Consider the following 18,982-nt stretch of genomic DNA (forward strand, 5'->3'; position numbering starts at 1 on the left):
AGTCATACTTATTTATATTTCTCTCATAACTCTGTCGAAGTGAGGAAGTAAGCAGTCAGTATGATTGCAAATAATGCATGAATTTGATTTGGATGTGACATATTGCACATGTTATTAATACATGCATCTCAATGTCGGCCCTTTTCCAGTAAATTAAGAGCTAGACATCCACTGCGGAAACAGGCATCGTAACGCTATTGGCAATTCCCAATTACTGAAAAGATGTTGAACTTGACACGTTTATTAACAGTATGTGAAAAAAGAAACTTGACTGGGATGGCTGGTGTACAATCTGCCTATCTTAATTTCAATGAATGGGCTAGATTATCCGCCTACTCGCTTTCCATGTTTGCGTCATAGTAAAAGCAAATATGGAACAATCCACCGATTATCTACTTCGATATAACCGTTTCACATTTCTACAGTTGCTAATTTATCGTCATCTTCTGTTGATCTTTTTCTGCATAAAGGATATCTATGAGTTCTTTTAACTGTCTTTGATGCTTATGCTCGAGAGATACTTAGAGCATTTCTCTTCTATCATACATGGTGAAATTGGATTCATTGTAACGCAAGATGCACGCATTATATTTTTAGTTTCAATTTAATGCAAATCCTTATTCACGTCGGCATCAGGTATTCCAGCATGTTACATTGTCTATTTCGTTTGAAGCTATTTTGTTATAGAGCCAGCTTTGTATATGTGTGTGCCCTTTCTTTTGCCATTCTGCTGAGTGCACGAAATTAACGCCATGATAAAATATATGCCTGAATTCCAACGAAATGTCTCGAGAAATAATTAAATCAAAATGAAAATAACCCAACATTTGTGAAAATTCAATTTAATATTGCAACTGGAAACACTAAAATGGAATCTTAAAATAATTAGTATAGCGTGTGTTGCTTTTACATCCAACAGATAGCGCTGTTTTAGGTGGCACCATTTGGTCGTTTCCATTATCAAAAACAGTGAAAAAGGGGGAGGGGTGCCTGTTACAGGTGTGACATCTAAGTAATACATACATAAAAAGCCGAATTTATTCGAATAAAAAGTTGTGTAAAAATTTCAAAGCAATCGGTTCAGAAGCTTCGGAGATTAACGATTTTGAACAAGCAAAATTTACATTTTTATTTATACAGATTTCAGGAAGTTCTTAATGGAAAACGACAAAATTTTGCTCGATATTTATTTATTTTAAATTCTAATTAAAATTTTAAAATTGCTCCGATTTACCCATTTATATCTTCTAAAGAATCTTTATGCTAAATTTGATCTTTGTCTCAATGAATATATAAACTATGACGTCTAATGAGCGACAGGAAAATAGAATAAAAACAGATGTCAGATAATAAACGCATACAGTATTATTTATTATAAATGAATAATCTAAGTATGGATATCATCTTATAGAGTTAATAAACATTTCTTTTTTATTAAAAAAATCATCTCTTAATGTTGTTTCATTCTGTTGAAATTCTATACACGGCTTGGTTTTCTGAAACACCAGATGCTTTGAAAATATATCTTAAAATTAAAAAAATAGTACCATTTCATTTTCAGAAAGGTGGAAATAAATAAACTGTTTTTCACTTAAAAATAGATTTCGATGAATAATTATAAAAGTATTCCTGTTACAAAAATCCTTTTACGTTATATTTATATGCTTTTTTGTTTAGTCAATTTTAACCCTTTTCACGCGGAAAAATAATCCGATGCATATTTACTCACTTAAGACGAAGGCTTGTTCGTTGCTTCGAAAAATAAATATATATATGTAATTTTTTAATTTATATTTTCCCGAATTATTTTTCATATCTTCTTTCCATTTTGTTGGTGTTTTTAACAATTAAAATTAGAAAATAAACAAATAGAACGTCAAAATGACGCATCGTCTTGAATGGTGAGTGAGAGTCGCGATCCGAATGCAAAGGGTTAAATGTAAATTTTGCAAGGAGTTACTCAAGTTCACGCTAATGTCAATTTAATAACGCTAAAATTAATGAAAATATTTAGTAACATTAAAAATCATAGTAGATGAAATTGATTAAAAATAAATTCAGTGGCTGACTCTTTATACTTATAACGACAGATACACAGGTGCAGACCTGAAAGGTCAATGAAATGAAAGCCCTTCGAAGTCCGAAGAAGATAAATAAATGACTTGTGCAATCAGAAGAGAGAAATGTAAAGTGGGGAAGAGGGAGGGAGGTCACCGATACAGCAGACTTTCCCTGTTCAATTTAGCTGGTCATTTTTGCTTCATGACAAGGGACTACATTGCTTCCGAGAAGATCTATTGTTTCCGCTATCGCAAATCTCAGAAATTTATTAAGTGCATAGAGGATCTTAATGATACAAATAACCTATATCTTTATTTAGAGAATTATGTTATTCTTATTGTTAATAGTTCTTCTATGACATGCAAGTGTGCAATGTGGATTCAAAAAAGGAATGATACAGGAAAATTATACAGAATAGGAAAACTGGGACATTACAGATTACTGGGAAAAACAGATTCCTGTTAAAAATAAGAAGAAAAAATCTCCGAGCAATAGACATTCATTTCTTGGATTAGATATCAAAAATTAAAACAAAGAAAATGTTACAGAAAAAAAAATCGGAAATAATCATTTTTTTATGCCGAAACAAATATCTAGAAACTAATATAAAACTAAAAGTGAAAACTAATAAACTAAAACTAAATGAAATTAAACATAAAATATATTAAATTTCTAATTCGATTATTTTGATATATTTCACCACTAGTAATATTTTATAAATTTTGTCTTGCCAACCTAATTCTAAGTTCTTATAATCTAATATTATGTGCAGCGAGTTTGTAATCGCCAAGACCAGTGTTCGATAAGACATTTTGACTTCTTTTTCCTAAAGATTAACTTTTTGAAGATAAAATAATCGGTAAAGAAGTACTCCAGTAAACGCGGGCACGGATTAAAATACAATCCTTTTATTGTTAATCTTGCAAAGATTGTTAGTAATTTACTTCCAGTGCAAGTGCGTGGACAAAATATGCATTGAATATAAAATAAATGGTTTGATGGTTGCTATTACTGAAAATAAATTGATATATCTGTTAGTGCATTGATCTATTATAAGGAATTAAAACTCGAGGAGTAATATATTTAATTTTTAGCATTTGCGCTATAAATGTTTAAAATTTTTAGATTAAGATAATAACGCAATCTTGTAACGAAAGAGGGAAGTTTGTTTCTCTAAGTCGAAAGAATTTTTCATCAACAGCCGTGAACTTTAAAATTAGTGCACAGTTTTGTTATGCTTGTAATTAATAAAAGGATGAAATTCTTATTTTAATTTCAACAAATTTCATTATGCAAGAAAACACTTATTCATACTCAAGAAGTTATAATTACTTTTACATTTTATTGACGATTTACGCTGGCATCAGTTTTGTTACTGAAAGAGTATGTTAATACAACAGAGAGAATTTAAAACAAGCAAGAAAAGTTAGTCAAAGCTAACAAATTAGAAGAATAAATCCTCATAAAATAACTAATTCTTGAAAAATCGCTAAAATGAAATCTATTTCTCTAACTAAATTTTTTTTCACTTGCAGCGGTGAACTTTAAATTAATTTCGCGTTGTGTTCATACTGAAATCGATAGAAAATTAAGAATCCGAATTTACTTTCATTATCCAAGGAAAACTTATTCACATCTAATATATTTCTTTTTATAATAAGTCTATTATTTTATTGAAGAAATACTCTCTCAACGCCTTTTCATTGGAAAAACTATGTTCAATGCAAAGAGTAAATTTGAATCAGGTCAGAAAATTTAATCAAAGCTAATAAGTTGAAAGAAAAATTCCTTATAAAACTGATTTGAAATAAAAAAATAGCTTTTATGAGAATTAATCTAGGCAAACTTTTCATAGAAGTGGAAAAGAATGAATTAAGTTATAATATTTTTTTAAAAAAACACATTAAAATATTCTCGATCACAAAGGGAAAAAAATGGAATTTAAATTTATGAAACGTTAACTCTATTTCTAGAAATTTTTTCATACTGCTGTAAGAATTCGAAGTCAGGAAGAAAAATCCTTATAAAATTGAATTATCTAGGTTAAAAAGTGTATGCTGTCGAAGATTCACTAAATTTTTACGATAAAATATTCAGTGACGCTGAGAACTATGTGCGCGAGATAAAATACAACTCTTATCATAACATTTCGAAAGATAGTCTCTATGAGTCTTGACTAATATAAGCATTACATCTAGAATATACTTCTATGATTGATATTATTATTGAAGGTAGACTTATATATCTATAAGCACATTAATCTTCACTTAAGAAATTAAAATGTGAGAGGCATCGCTTTTAAGATTTATTTGATAAAATAATTTGGACAATTTTAAGCTTTAAGAAATTCAATTTTGAAATGTCAACATAAAGTTTATTTTTCTAGCTTTGAAGAATTTTTTCATTAGAAAACTTACTATTACTTTCATTAGAAAAGTAATATTTTGGGTTGAATTTCAATATCTAAGAAATGCTTAACCATTAAAAGAATTTCTTAAAAGATCACTTCTATATTTTATTGAAGGAATATTTCATCATCACCTTTGTCATTGGAAAATTTATATTCAACATGAAGAGTGAATTTGAATCAGATTAGAAAAATTAAAGCTAATATATTGGCGGAATATATATTATGTATATCAAATGGATAAAATATTAACATTTTCTTTAAAACAGATTATGAAAAAAATAATGAAATTTTATTATTTAAAATTTCTATTCTATTGAATAATACTTCCATTCAATCCTATTGAATTCAAATTTTATCAAAATATTAAAATAAATAAAAAACAAAGGAAAATAATGCCTTATACAATCAATAAAACATCTTTCATGAGAATTAATCAAAGTAAGATTTTCATTAAATGGATAAAATCTAAAGGTATTCCTGAAAAGCAGAATTTAAATTCGAGAAGTAACAAAAAATAATTAGTAGTTATTTTATTCTGGAAAAATTCTAAGTTCCAAAAATCAGAAAAACACTCCAAAAATCTTCAAAGTCCTAAAAGGAAGATAAGCTTTATCTGTCTTCGAAGGGGTTGGGGAGGGGAGGGGTGAGTTGCAGGGAAGGGGTTTCGCTATCATCCATTTCAGTTGGGGTCAAAGGTCATTTTGGCCCAGAACTCTCCTTTTCTCCCTACTCGTATTATATGGAATAAACAAAGCAGAAAACTTAATAAACCTACTCAGCGAAAAACTTAATGATAACTAAAAGTAAAAATATTGAAAATTATAACAACTTATAAAGAAAGAGGGACGATAATTTAAATAAACACGGGGAATGCGAAATATACTATTGCATTCAAAAAGTTATAGGGAATTTTAACTGTATATCAAATATAAATTATTTACGCAATTTACCGCAAAACAAGGAAAAAGTAACATGTGACTGATTTTTCGGGGCAGGTTCAATCCAATTGAAAGATTTGCAGCGTATGTGCGTAGCTCGTAATTATAGGCGTTCCGAATTTCCGACGTGAGGAAGACCAAGTCAGTTATTTTATCCAGACGCGACGGCAATAGCTGAAGCAAAGGGAGAGTGACAGTTTGTCCTACCATCGGAAATTTTTTTTTTATCTCTTTGGAGCGGTGGTATGACGAGGTAGGTATTAACGAATATGATAAGATAAAAAAAAATCGATTTTAAAGTTAATATATTGTAAGAAATCTGAATATCCGAGCAATGGTTTTGGTACACAGAATGAATACATTAAGCAAAATAATTGATACTGGGTGGTAAGTGGATAAGATGTCACATTATGCTGATTATTTTTGATCAGTCGACTAAGAAATCAATGCAACGAATGCCGACGACATTACATCAATAGATTAACAGATATTTGAATCAATTGTTTTATTATTAAGCGTATATTTTGCCCTACATTCGGTAGATTAATCGGCAGGGTGACAAGTAAATAAAATGTCGCATTTTGGCGACTATTTTTGGCCGGTCGACTAAGAAATTCATGCGACGGATGTCGACGACGTTAAATCGAAAAATGATTCCTCATTTGATCAGCTGAAGTGCATTCAGACTATAGTTATAGACTCTTTATTTGGCAGAAGAACTGACGAGGAGGCAAATGAAAAAGTTGTAGAATTTTTGCCTATTGTCTTTAGGACAAAATATCAACATTTATAAAAAATTGAGTTTTTATTTCCATTCACTATTTCGCTCACCTGTCGTTGAATTAACAAAATCTTTTCTAAATTTGTTAACAAAATTAACCGATTCTTTTCTAATAATTTTTTTCTGTGATTTTCGAACGATGTGAACTTATGCTTATATGTTTCTTTTAGGTATATTTTTGCATTGTTTACCTATTGTTAGTAAAATTTTCGTTTTGAAGATATGATGAAAAGTAAATAATTTCATATGTTGAAACTATTTATAACAATATTTTTCCCAGGTCCCTATAGTATAATTATAGACTAATATATATATATATATATCATATATCTTTGTTTCTCGCATCCAAGTGGTTTCTGGTACTCTAAATGGTTGAACTTCGAGATTTGTCAGGACGATAATTGCGTCTTTCAGGTGAAAGTTGATAATAAGCATTTAGAAATGGTGGTGTCTTTGTCAGAAAGATAAAATAAGTAACATCGCTCCATGGATTTCCCTAAATAATTGGATTTTTGTCTGCAGGAGAAGTATAACTCCTATTTACAGTTGAATATGTATGAAATCAATTTTGTGTCTTAAGTATATTTTACCGATGGTGAAGTGGCGTTAATTATTTACATGTGTGCAAAACTGATATATCAATCACAGTCATTAATGTCACATTTCTTTTCACTTCTTGATGTAAAAAAGTCCTAAATATATTCGAGAGTAATACCGATTCTACTAACATCCTCTAAAGGCAGAAACTGAATTATTACGCGCTGAGTCTGAAAGAATATCCCTGACCACGCATAATTACTTACTTTATCGATTCAGTTTCGTTAAAAGATCAAGACGTAGATAACCGTTTTATATAAGATTTTCCCTGACTCACGCAGCTATTTGTCAGAGAAATCTTAAATGTTTTACCAGATAAAATAATGCCTCTAGAACCATAGTCTGACAATTTCGTTTGCGCGCTCCTAAAATATTTTGTCAGGATTCCTCTAAATGTATGACTATGTGTTTCAATTATGTATAAATGGCATTCATTCATAAGGGAACTTTTAAATTTACCTGGCGACATTCTAGGCGAAACTTCATCTCTCTCAACCTCAATACCAAGACAAGTAGTATTGTTCTGTTCTTCGACTTCGTTTGAGGAAACTTCGTCAATGAAAGACTTCATTTCTTCACCTGAGGATAAAAGACCTGGGTGCGATATTTCTTGCAAGTGTAATACCGATTCTTTTCTGCCTCCAAATGTATCCGATGAACAGAAGGATATTTCAGTTGTGGATGAAAAACTAGAATGGCGAACATCCAGATTGGGAGATCCAGAAGGCTGAAGTTCAGATGAAGACAACAATGGACGAAGGCTGGAACTCGCTAATGAAATGCTTTCGTTTGGAATGATGCTAACCGTAAGCTTTGGCGAGGGTTGTTGACTGGTCATTGCTGGTCTAATAATCGACGGGGGTTCAATCTGAATGACAGGCATGACCTGCAGCATAATGTAAAAATAATTTTGTTTTGTAATAAATATTTTCTTCTAAAATATATATCATCAAGTTAATAATAGTCTAAAATGTGTCCAAAGGAAAAACTGACTTTCATTATTAAAACATTGTACCTAAAAACAGTGTGTCTCGGTTCCCCATATCCAGAAAAAAAAATCTCTATCATGAAGGCCAGAAATGTGACACTGATTTTTGTTTATAGAACAGAATATTCATGTTCTACAGAAACATTATGTGAAAAATATAACTTATATTGTTAAAAAATGACATTAATGGGTTCAGAATCATAAGTAAGATTTAAATTAGCTACTCTCTAAAAGATGTTTTTATTTTCAGATTCATGTGACTTTTAAATGCTACAAGCATTTGAGAAAATCGTATGAAATTTATAATGTTAATTTCTGTAACAACTAAAACAAATCTGCATATTCATATTAGCTTCTAACTTCAACTATATTGTTGAAAATTAATTTCAGTGTAAAAAAAAACACGGAATTCTATTGAAAGTACATTTGATGTAAATGAAAATATATCACGAAAATCAATCTTTAAATGAAATTACAAAATACACAGTTTTATTCAAAATGCATTTTTTAAAATTATGATAATGAAACGCTTGAAATTGTAGTGCAAAAGCATTCTTAATTTAAAAAATAATCAATTCAAAGTAGGCGAAATTTATGATGTAGCTATATTCTACCATGCATGTATAGAACGCATTATAGTCCAAGTTATTTGCGATAATGCTGCAAATAGCCCGCTATTCTCTCTCTAAATCATTTGTTTAATATAAAATATGTTAAAAAAAAAGGGGAAACGATTTATTCCTCTGCCATCATTTTTTTAACAACTGAATAAAGAAAAAATAAAATAGAAACCAATTTTCTTTTAAATGAAAAGTTATCTTATTTGAAAAAAGAAACCAGATCTATTTAAAATTTTACTTACGTCATCTGCTCTGAATTGCAATGGTTGATTTCGGCCATTTGAGAATTCTTGGTATTGGGAAGCAACACAAAGGATGCAGTATACCTGGAAAACGAAACGTTAAAATGAAATTTCAGTATGAATAAATTTGGAATAAATCTGTGAAAACTTATAATTGAAATGCATCGAATTTAATGAGTTGCTAGTTATAGTATACCAATCTATTCTTCTTTCCTATTGTATTTCAATGTTGATTTGCATAATGACTTTGAATTCACTACAACATTATTCTCAAAATGGGCTTAAAAAAGGGTCGATGAAATAATTATGTTTAATCTAAATTACGCAAAATTTCATGAGATTGTCTTAAAAATAAAAAAATGAATACTTGTCTATACTAAGATGATAATAGAATTAAAAATATAGAATGAACATTCGACGCTAATAAAAATTTCTATTAAAATGTCCTAAAATTTATAGAAGGACAAATTGTTTCTGATTACTTATAGTGCGAAAGGGTAATTATGCTCATTAGAGATTCTAATATACTTAAAAAATTAAAACATATGATTGAAAAATTATTTAATAGCATCAAAAACTTCACATTTTCATGATGATTTTCAAGATAATTTGAAAATACTGATTTCTTTAATGAAATAATTTTAAATTAATTCTAAACAAGAAGGCTAATCTTTATTGATGATTTGAATATAAATTTTGATGTATCATTAGGTGGCTAGTTATGATGCAAGATATTTGAGCGATTGAAGTAACCAAACTACTTTCAGTAATTTAGGATAGTAATTACAGAGTACTGAAGATAGTAATGCATGCGCATAGATATATCTATTCAATTTGCAATATCAGGATGAGTTCGCTACCGTATATATAAACTTTTAGTTGGGGTAGGTTATTAAAAAAGTAATCAGAATAAGTAAGTAATGTAGGATAGGAAACATAATCATAGCAAATTAGAGAAAGTTTTTAAGGAACTGGGAAAACGACAGCGCAAGAAAACCATCAGTGCACCACCACCATCCGAAATTGGTGACTAGCAGAATGGACAGTTTCACAAATGCATTAAATAACACGTGAGTATTTAGTACTCATATCAGCAGAACCAACCGATGAGATATATGCCAGCTACGGCTATTTCAAAGATTATATGACACGGATTTCTTTGAGAGACGGGGCTGAATCAGGGATGAAAGACAAGGATCTTTAAAATGGATGAGATGAACAGTCCTCATGCAGAAGACAATCCACCTACCAGAACATAAGGAATTGGTACTTGCTGCTGTCTTTCCTAAGACACCAATTGATGCAACTTGAACTCTAACCTATTCAATTTGATTAGGGAAAGTTCTGAAAGTTCAAAAAGTTAATTCACCTGCTAATTATCTACGAAGGGATACACTTACTGAATGGATTTGTTGATGTAAATCCATCTAACAGGTTAGATGTTTTCAGTGTTATAGGCACCAGGAGTTCAAGATGGTGCAATGCCAAAGTGTGTGACTGTCAAGGTAATTTTCTGACTTTTAATTACTGTAAAAGCAGCATATTTCATCACAGAATGTTGCTACAATGAATAATTATCTGAATTTGGGAAATCTTCTATCCTGCTATTTAAACGTATAACTGCTGAATGAAGATTGCTAAATTATTCCATTCTTCTATTCAATTGCTAAACTATTCCATTCTTGAGTAAGCTATCCCTCAAAAGCGCTTCTAAAAGTGGTAACGAATTATTTTTAAGGGTGTTTTTTTTTAAATATACTTGGATGTGATGCCAGATTTTTTCTTGAAAACAATACTCCTTTTTTTTGTATTTATCCATATGTAGACTACTTAACAAAGTTAAGAATAAAGGAAACTTCTATAATTACTACAATATTCGTTTTAATATTTAATGGACTTCTGTTTATTTTTAAATGATACTTCCAAATAACAAATCAATATTATTCTAAGATAAAATTACAATAAAGAAAAATGAGTTTTTATTTAAATTCTCCGTATAAAGTCAAGGTAATTTAGCAGTTTCTATATTGTATTAAAGATAAAAGTAGAGCTCATACATTTTCTCAATAGTAGCGTTTTTTTTCTTCTTTTTTTTAAATACAGTTTGTGGGAAGATGAAGTAAGTCGATGGTTCTTTATGACGTATCAGTATCTTAGTTACTGCATACTTTTGGAATGTAAGAAAAGCTACATACTTCAAATGATTAATATAGACGAAGATAGTACTGTTATATAGAGAGATAAATAAAATACATCTGACCCCTTTTCCTTGATGATGCCACAAGCATCGACAGACATAAACGAGGGCAGTTCATTGTGTATGTGCATAAAATTGATTTTGATGAAAGACTAATTTCCAAGTTTATGTTTTATTCCAAAGTCGGAAAGGTTCTCACAATAACTAAGTAAATAACTTTAAAATATGATGCATAATAAATAAAATTTATGTACCAAAGAAAAGATTCATCAATCGTTTCCAATGTGAAATTTCATATTTTTAAAAATTCGGATCTCTAATTTACTTTTTTCATAAAATGTTTCTTTGCATTAAAAAGTGTGTTAATGTTTTTATAAATGCCATATATTTTGATTTAGATGGCAATTTTTGAATTAACATAACCTATTCGAGAAGTGTATATTATATAAATACATATTTAATAAAATTCAGTCACAAGATAGAGAACTTTTGCCTCTTTTAGCTAAATTTTATTTATTTTTTGAATTTGTTTTTATTTTTTAAGCTCATAAATATTAATTATAACAGATGAGAACGCACAGCAATAACTTACATTCAGAGCACAAATCAAGAAGTCCGTGACGACAAGAACGGCAAAAAAGGGGTCCAACTCTTCCTAAATAAAGAAAGCAAGCGAATTAAATACTAGATTAAGAATGTACCAGAAACGCAAATTGGAAAATATTTTACAGAGATGCTAGTGAATCAGAGTATGCAAGATGCGTAATTTTTTGAACTGAGAAGTTAACGAAGAAGCTTGGTGCATTTAAGACTTATTTTTTTATATGAATCCATATGTTAATTAAATATTTCAGACAGTTATAAATAATAAAGAGGCTGGTTATAGCCAATATATTGGTTCCAGATTTCGTCATTTATTATACACGACGATGATGCAATTACTTAAAGAAAGATGCAATAGCGAAGATGATTATACAATCTCTTTCCCCAACTGTAAAATGACCAAAATTACCTCCTTTTGAGCATTACTAGTTCAATTTCAATTAATATTACTATATTTATAAAAATGTAAACGTTGCGTTTTTTGGCCTTTATAATGAAATATATAAAACTTCAGCTCATTAAAAAATATAAAAACTCCATAAGACTATCTAATATTATTAAAGACACCTGGATTTTATTTTCAAAGAAATGCTATTTCAGAATGCGCAAAGTTTTTCTGTTTATAGGTTTCAGTGCACATAAGGAATTCACTGCAGATAGGAGTTAATAAAGTCTGAAGGGGGCAGAAATTGCGCTATTTCCATGACCTAGCTGCTAGAAAGAATATAACATATAACATTTCCTGAGAAATCGGATTATTTTCTTTTCAGGTGGCAGAAATTTATCTTATGTCAAATGCAAGATTGAGACAGCAGGAGGCAAAAAGGACCAGTTGCTTCCCGTCGCCGAAAAATTAAGAGGTTCATCGACAAAACCTTTACATTTTCGGGTAGAAGGTGAGGTGAATTGGTTTCCAAAGAATCCGATAATTTACATTTCATCTGAAAGTTACTATATAATAAATTGTGCCTGAATAAGTAAATGAGTAAATTGTGTCTGAATCTGACATCGGAACACAACAAAATCAACAGAACGACAGACAATTGATTTGTATCAGCCATTCAGCCTGTAGTTGACCCTACATTTGCAGAACAATCAACATAGCGACAAGTGAATCAGATGTCGCGTTTTGTCGATTGTCGGCTGAAAAATCAACAGGATGAACGAAAATTTGTGTTTTGTTGCACTCATTGTTTATTTTGATCACTTATCGGTGGAATTGTTATTGAAGATTAGAATATAATATGGTACGAGAAGTATTATACAAAAGTGTGACGATAGACTATTACTACAAATCCATGGACAGCTATGGATTTGGTTTGCGTTATTAAGATTTTACTGAATATTTAAAAAAATAAAAAGAAGCACATTTTTTTTCATTCAATCGCTTTTTTTCGGTAATACAATGACAGTATTTTCTAGTTTAATACATTTTATATAATCATAATAATTCCTTGACTAAAATCTTGTTAATTGTTAAAGTGAATCTAGTAAAAACACAGGAAGCTGCTACCTTTCCTTACCATGCAGTCATGCTAAGAAATGTTCCTTTGTTGTAATGAAAGGATACGAATTCAACAGAAACCATTGGAGTAAGTAAAATGGTAGATGTTAGATATATGATTATTTTTATCTAATTAAGATATTATTATTTCATTAGGAAAATATTGCAGACCGCAAATTTAATACAAAATTTAAATATATGAAACGGTGGTTTATTATGTACAATAAAAGAATTTATCCAAGAAAAACATAATGAAATTCTTGAAAGATTTCATACCCAGATTATTAAGAATCTATATTCAATATTTTAAAAATGCAACAATTTTGTTTTTCTTCTTTTTGTCAATTACGTAGAAGCTACATAATTCGATATGCTTTTAAATTTTTAGAGATTTATGGATAAAGATGTCTTGATAAAATGTCGATTCATTAAAAAGTTGAAAGAATATATATATACCATATGGAGGAAAGCCAGTATTTATAACTGAGAAAAAATACTCATTTTTGAGTGCATTCCAAGGTACGGGAGCTTTGTGGGAAAGTCAGTATTAATAAGTAGGTGCATTTAAAAAATGAAGACAAGTAAATTCAAACTCAAGAAGTTATTTCCTACCCTTAAATGAAATACATTCATTTATCAGGACAAATATATTCATATACACTGAGGTGACAAAAGTCATGGGGAAATTCTTAATAACGTGTCGGATCTCCTTTTGAAGCAGCTAAACGTGACGCATGGACTCAACAAGTCATTGGAAGTCCACTGCAGAAATATTGAGTTATGCTGCCTTCATTGACGCCCATAATTGCGAGTGTTGAAGATGTAGGATTTTGTGTACGAACTGACCTCTAAGATTCATGTGGTGGGATCTAGGTGGCAAAGTCATTCCCTGGAACTGTCCAGAATGTTCTCCAAACCAGTCGCAAACAATTGTGGTTCAGTGACATGGAGCATTATCACCCATAAAAATTTCATCGTTGTTTGGGTACATGAAATCCATGAAGGACTGCAAGTGGTCTCCCAGTAGCTGAACATAACCATTTCGAGTCAATGATCTGTACTGTTGAAACAGAGGACCCAGTTCATCTCTTCTGAAAATAGCCAACACCATTATGGAGCTACCACCAGCTATCAAAATTAATTGTTGACAACTTGGGTCCATGGCTTTGTGGGAACTGCGCCACTCTTGAACTCTACCATAAGCTGTTACAACTGAAATCGTGATCCATCTGATGAAGCCAGTATTTTCCAGTCCTCTAGGGTTCCACCGATAAGACTATGAGCCCAGGAGAGTCGCTACAGACAATATCGTGCTGTTATTATAAAGGCACTTTGTCGTCTTTTGCTGCCATAACCTATTAAAGCAAAATTTCGCAGCACTTCCTTACGGACACTTCCGACGTACGTCCCATCTTGATTCCTGCGGTTATTTCACGCAGTGTTGCTTGTTTGTTGACACTGACAATTTTATGAAACAGACACTGATCTTGGTCACTAAGTGCAGGCAGTCGTCCCCTGCTTTTTCCATAGTGGGAGATTATACTTGAAATTAGGTATGGATCTTAGGATTTTAGGAATTATTAAATCTACACACTCTTGACACTATAGATCTCAGAATGTTGATTTCCATAACGATAGCCGAAATGGAATGTCACATGCGTCTAGCTCCAACTATCATTCAACGTTCAAAATCTGTGAAATCCCGTTATGCAGCCATAGTCGTCAGAAACATAGTCGCGTCAGAAACTTCTTCACATGAATCTCTTGAATACAAATCAAATCCCTATCAATGCACTGCTTATTTATATAATTTATATTCGATACTACTGCTATTTATATATTTGCATAATGCTATCTCATGACTTGTCACCTCACTATATATATATTTTATGAAATCTAATTTTTTAGTTCATTTTTCACACTTTTATTTTTTTAAGTGACAAATATTCTAATTAAAAAAATTCTTTAAAATCTGTCTTAACCATATTTTATCCAAAACACCAGTAAAATTCCAAGGCATGAAAAACTAATTATTTTTCTAAAAAGAAATACATTGTAATTTTTTTTTTCGGACTTTGCAAATTCCATCGAAGATGGGTTTAAAATAATTGATGAGTATATTGGACTAAATGACATTAATTTTTGTTGTAGCTTAGAATCTTTCCAATTGTTGGGTACAACAAATGGGTTTTTTTTAAAAAAAAAAGACACAGTCATGACAGCAGCTAGTGAACCAAAATTAAGTTTCCTGTTTTTCGCGAAATGACGTTTTCTTTTTTGAGATCGGCAATATCTATGTAAATACAATTGAAAATATTAAATTTAATATGAAAATAAATGAAATCAGATTAACGTGCTTGTTATTTTGTTTTATGAAAATACATCATAAAAGTATTTTAAGTGGAGAAACTAAATTAAATTAAATTCAGATAGAGTCTCAACATTCTGAACGTGATCGTTTGATAATTAAATATAATATAATATAAGGTACTTTTATAGGAACTTTTAGAAATGAAAAAAAAAATGGATGTGTTTCTTAAGAAATTAATTTTCAAATCTAAATATAATGTAAAATATTCAATTGCGATTAAGGGCTAACTTTTTTTTTTAAAGTCGGTTGACTAGATTTTTTAAAATAAGAATTGAAGACGAATTCAAACTTTTGTTGAAACGTATATAAAGTATTTTACTTTTATTAAAAAAGGAAGCAAAGAATTATTGAGATCTAGGGAAATTTATAGAAACTTACTAGAAAACAAAATGGAATGAGGGAACAACAGGGTTCAGATCAGATTGCTCTTCCTCTTTATCACGTGACATTGCTATAATTATAAATTATATGCGTTAAAGGCCCCCTTAAAACAGTAGATTCAACGGTCAGAAATGAAACTGGGCTGAAATTAGAATGAACTCTGGAACTTAAAGACTTACTTTCTTTTATTCTTCGATTATTTCTTCAGCAGTTATAGTGATATAACGTGTTAATGCATGTTTTTAAATTCAATATGATCTTTTAATTCAGAGCTTGTTGATCATTCTTTGGTGGAGTCAATTCATTGGCGGATTGTATTGCAGCTAAACTAAGAGTGAAATAAAGACCCTTTTCCCGGACTGCCAGAAAAAATAGGCAGGAATTGGTTTTATGTTTTTAAATAATATGCCTATTAATTTCGACGAAATAAGAATAAAGTCTTAAAATGCTTTATGTAAACAAGTATGAATGATAGGCATAAATAATCTTTCGAAATATGTATTCTCATTCTTAAAATGGCAATTTCTTTGGATTTTTCTTTCCAAAAGTAACACACACTGTTATCTTTGCATTTCCTATAGAAATTGGTTATTTTTTTAAATTAAAAGGCATGTAAAGTATTAGTTTGGTTGCAATGTTCAATGTACAAAGCATACAGAAGTTTGTAGGAAACTTTATTACAAAATATTATATTAATAAATATTATGACTGACAGAACAGATTAAATGAATTAATTGAATTTTAGATACGTGCAACTTATACGATATGCAATGAAATGATTTTGTTTGAAGCCTGTAAAAAGTTAGAATCAAACACGCAACAGGCTATTTTCTTTATGTACAAAAAACTAGAAAGTCAATATATGAAGAAACTTATTTCGTAATTTAGAATTCTAGTAAAATTAATTAAAATAACATTTCCATTTTTAGAGATCAAAATTATCTACCATTCTTTCATGATGCCATAAAAGATTAATATTCATTTAGAAAGTTTTCTTGGAGGTTGAAGAAACTTTCAAGGAAAAGTGGATTTACGTTGAAAAGTATTTAATCATTTTGAAAAGAAATTCAGTGAGGGTAATTGTCAACTTTTAATAAATTACATGATCTATTTAATTAAGAGAAAAATATTTCAGACAGCATGCGTTCTTAGACACTACCACATTCGTCGTGCTCAGAAAAATGGAAAATTATTTGACAGTTATAAAAATAGTTAACACTCACCGAATCGGTTATCAGATAAAGTGAAAGTATGACATCAAGAATAGTTGTCATGGAGACACTGACAATCCATGGTATTAGAAGAACTCGATTATCCTACAAAAAGAAAATTTCATAAGTTAATACAAATAGGATGAGTTATTTTCCCCTCAAAGGGAATTGCAAGAACATTTTTTTTATTTCTTATGGCAAATTAATATTGTTTTAGATTAATATTACTTCCAAAATTATCAAGTTCCTGATAAGAATATAAAGTTCAATAATTTGTGTAATAATTCTCTTGTGTCATCTCCAGCATTTTAAGAAATAAAAGAATTTCGGGGAAAATGTATCAACTTTGGTTTCGGATGAAGACTAATTAGAACCATTTACTTTTCATGAGTAAAATTTGAGAAAATTAAAGTTTTTAATGCAAAAAACAAATAAAAGTCAGATAGTTTAAAAAATTAATGCATAAAAAATAATCTCGTCCTGTGAATATTAAAATGGGTACATAGTACAAAATAAAAACAAAAGGAAAATTTTACTTCGGAATAACATAAAGAGGAAGTAATTTTTCGTTACAATTATAGGATAACATTATTCGGAGTTACAGAATCCTACAGATAAAACAATATTTTCTGGTCAATACGCCACAAGCCATACATTAGTTCTCGTCCGATCTTTATAATTGAGCAAAGACCTTGATTAATACAATTGTTTAAAAAAAAAGACACCTATATAACTTGGGTAATTAATATCGCATCTTCATAAAAATGGCGTCGATAGAAATGGCTCAAGAGAACAAGTTTATTTGGATCGAAAAATTTGTGAACCGAGTTAATAACATAATTAACTTCTTAGAATTTCCACATTACGGAAACCAAAGTGTTATTTAATAATTCGAATTAATATTTCCTTTTGTATACTTGTATCAAATTTTGAACCGAAATTCGCAGTAATTCTTGATATACTTTTTTTTTTTTTTTTTTTTTTTTTTTGCTTGAGAAAGCGCCTAAAAACAATCAACCCACTAAAGACGCATAGTAAGTAAATCTCAGCTTGTTCAATGCAAAAGCGTCATATTTGAAACTGGCATTTCGGAAATTCAACCATAATGATTCAGATTGATTCTTAATAAAGTTATTTTTATATCCTTCCTAATATATGATTATTTTTTTTTTTTTGAAATAAGCGCATTTGATCACTTTTTAAATTATTTATACAAATTTAACTCTGATTGAGCTCTGCCCTAAAGATATGTTAGCCTTTTTGAGAATGAAAATGCATTGGGTTAATTGTTTTTAACTGAAATTTTATCTTATTGGTAGGAAAATAATTATTATAATGACATTCTGATCCAATCAACTTATCAGGTTTTGTTAAAAGGATGAAATTTTACTTCTAGGTGGAAGCGATTGTTAATGAGGTAAGAAATTTATTATGCGAACTAGTATTTCTTGTTAATAAAAAAGATATTATTCATTTACTTTTAAAGGGATTTCAACAATGCTTTAATCAGATTAGAATACGTAATAGGATTTTAAAGAGGGCATATAAAAATGTGCAGATGAAAGTTCATTTGTAAAGTATACAAGACAAATCATGAAATAATTTGACTAAACCTTTATGTTTCTGACTTCCAGAAAGTCGCATTTTTAAATTTATGTCCACCTCTTGATGAACACGAAACACAGAAATGGAATTAGTTGCAAAGAGGAAATTCGGTATGTGGTGGACCAAAATGTAGTACTGTATCAACTTTTGGAGAAAACCTAAATAAAAGAAGTCATTATGTCTACCTGTCCGATCACGAGCATGCAAATACAATAACTGAAAAAATATTTGTATAAGGTTTTATCATAGATCTGGGTCAACTCTATCAAATGGCTAACTGCCTCTCTGACGTGATGAAATGGGTTTACTCAGAAATTCAACATACTATACATATGAAATTTGGTATATAGCTTCGACGCAAAAATTGCAGTCCTGCGTCGAATTCAGCGCAATGAACTTCAGCACAAACACAATATATATATATATATATATATATATATATATATATATATATATATATATATATATATATA

General features: G+C 29.9%; 1 protein-coding gene across 1 annotated transcript in view; it reads right to left on the reverse strand.

The window, feature by feature from the left end:
• The window catches only part of LOC129958669 (uncharacterized), a 57,815-nt gene that overhangs the window by 11,829 nt on the left and 27,004 nt on the right, over positions 1-18,982 (reverse strand). The window contains exons 5-8 of the mRNA XM_056071298.1: positions 16,917-17,009; positions 11,427-11,489; positions 8,638-8,721; positions 7,247-7,673 (exon numbers count right to left, since the gene is read on the reverse strand). Coding sequence (XP_055927273.1) covers positions 7,247-7,673; positions 8,638-8,721; positions 11,427-11,489; positions 16,917-17,009 — 667 coding nt within the window. The remainder of the gene's footprint in view (positions 1-7,246; positions 7,674-8,637; positions 8,722-11,426; positions 11,490-16,916; positions 17,010-18,982) is intronic.

Source organism: Argiope bruennichi, chromosome X1 (genome assembly GCF_947563725.1).
Source record: "Argiope bruennichi chromosome X1, qqArgBrue1.1, whole genome shotgun sequence".
Taxonomy (NCBI): domain Eukaryota; kingdom Metazoa; phylum Arthropoda; class Arachnida; order Araneae; family Araneidae; genus Argiope; species Argiope bruennichi.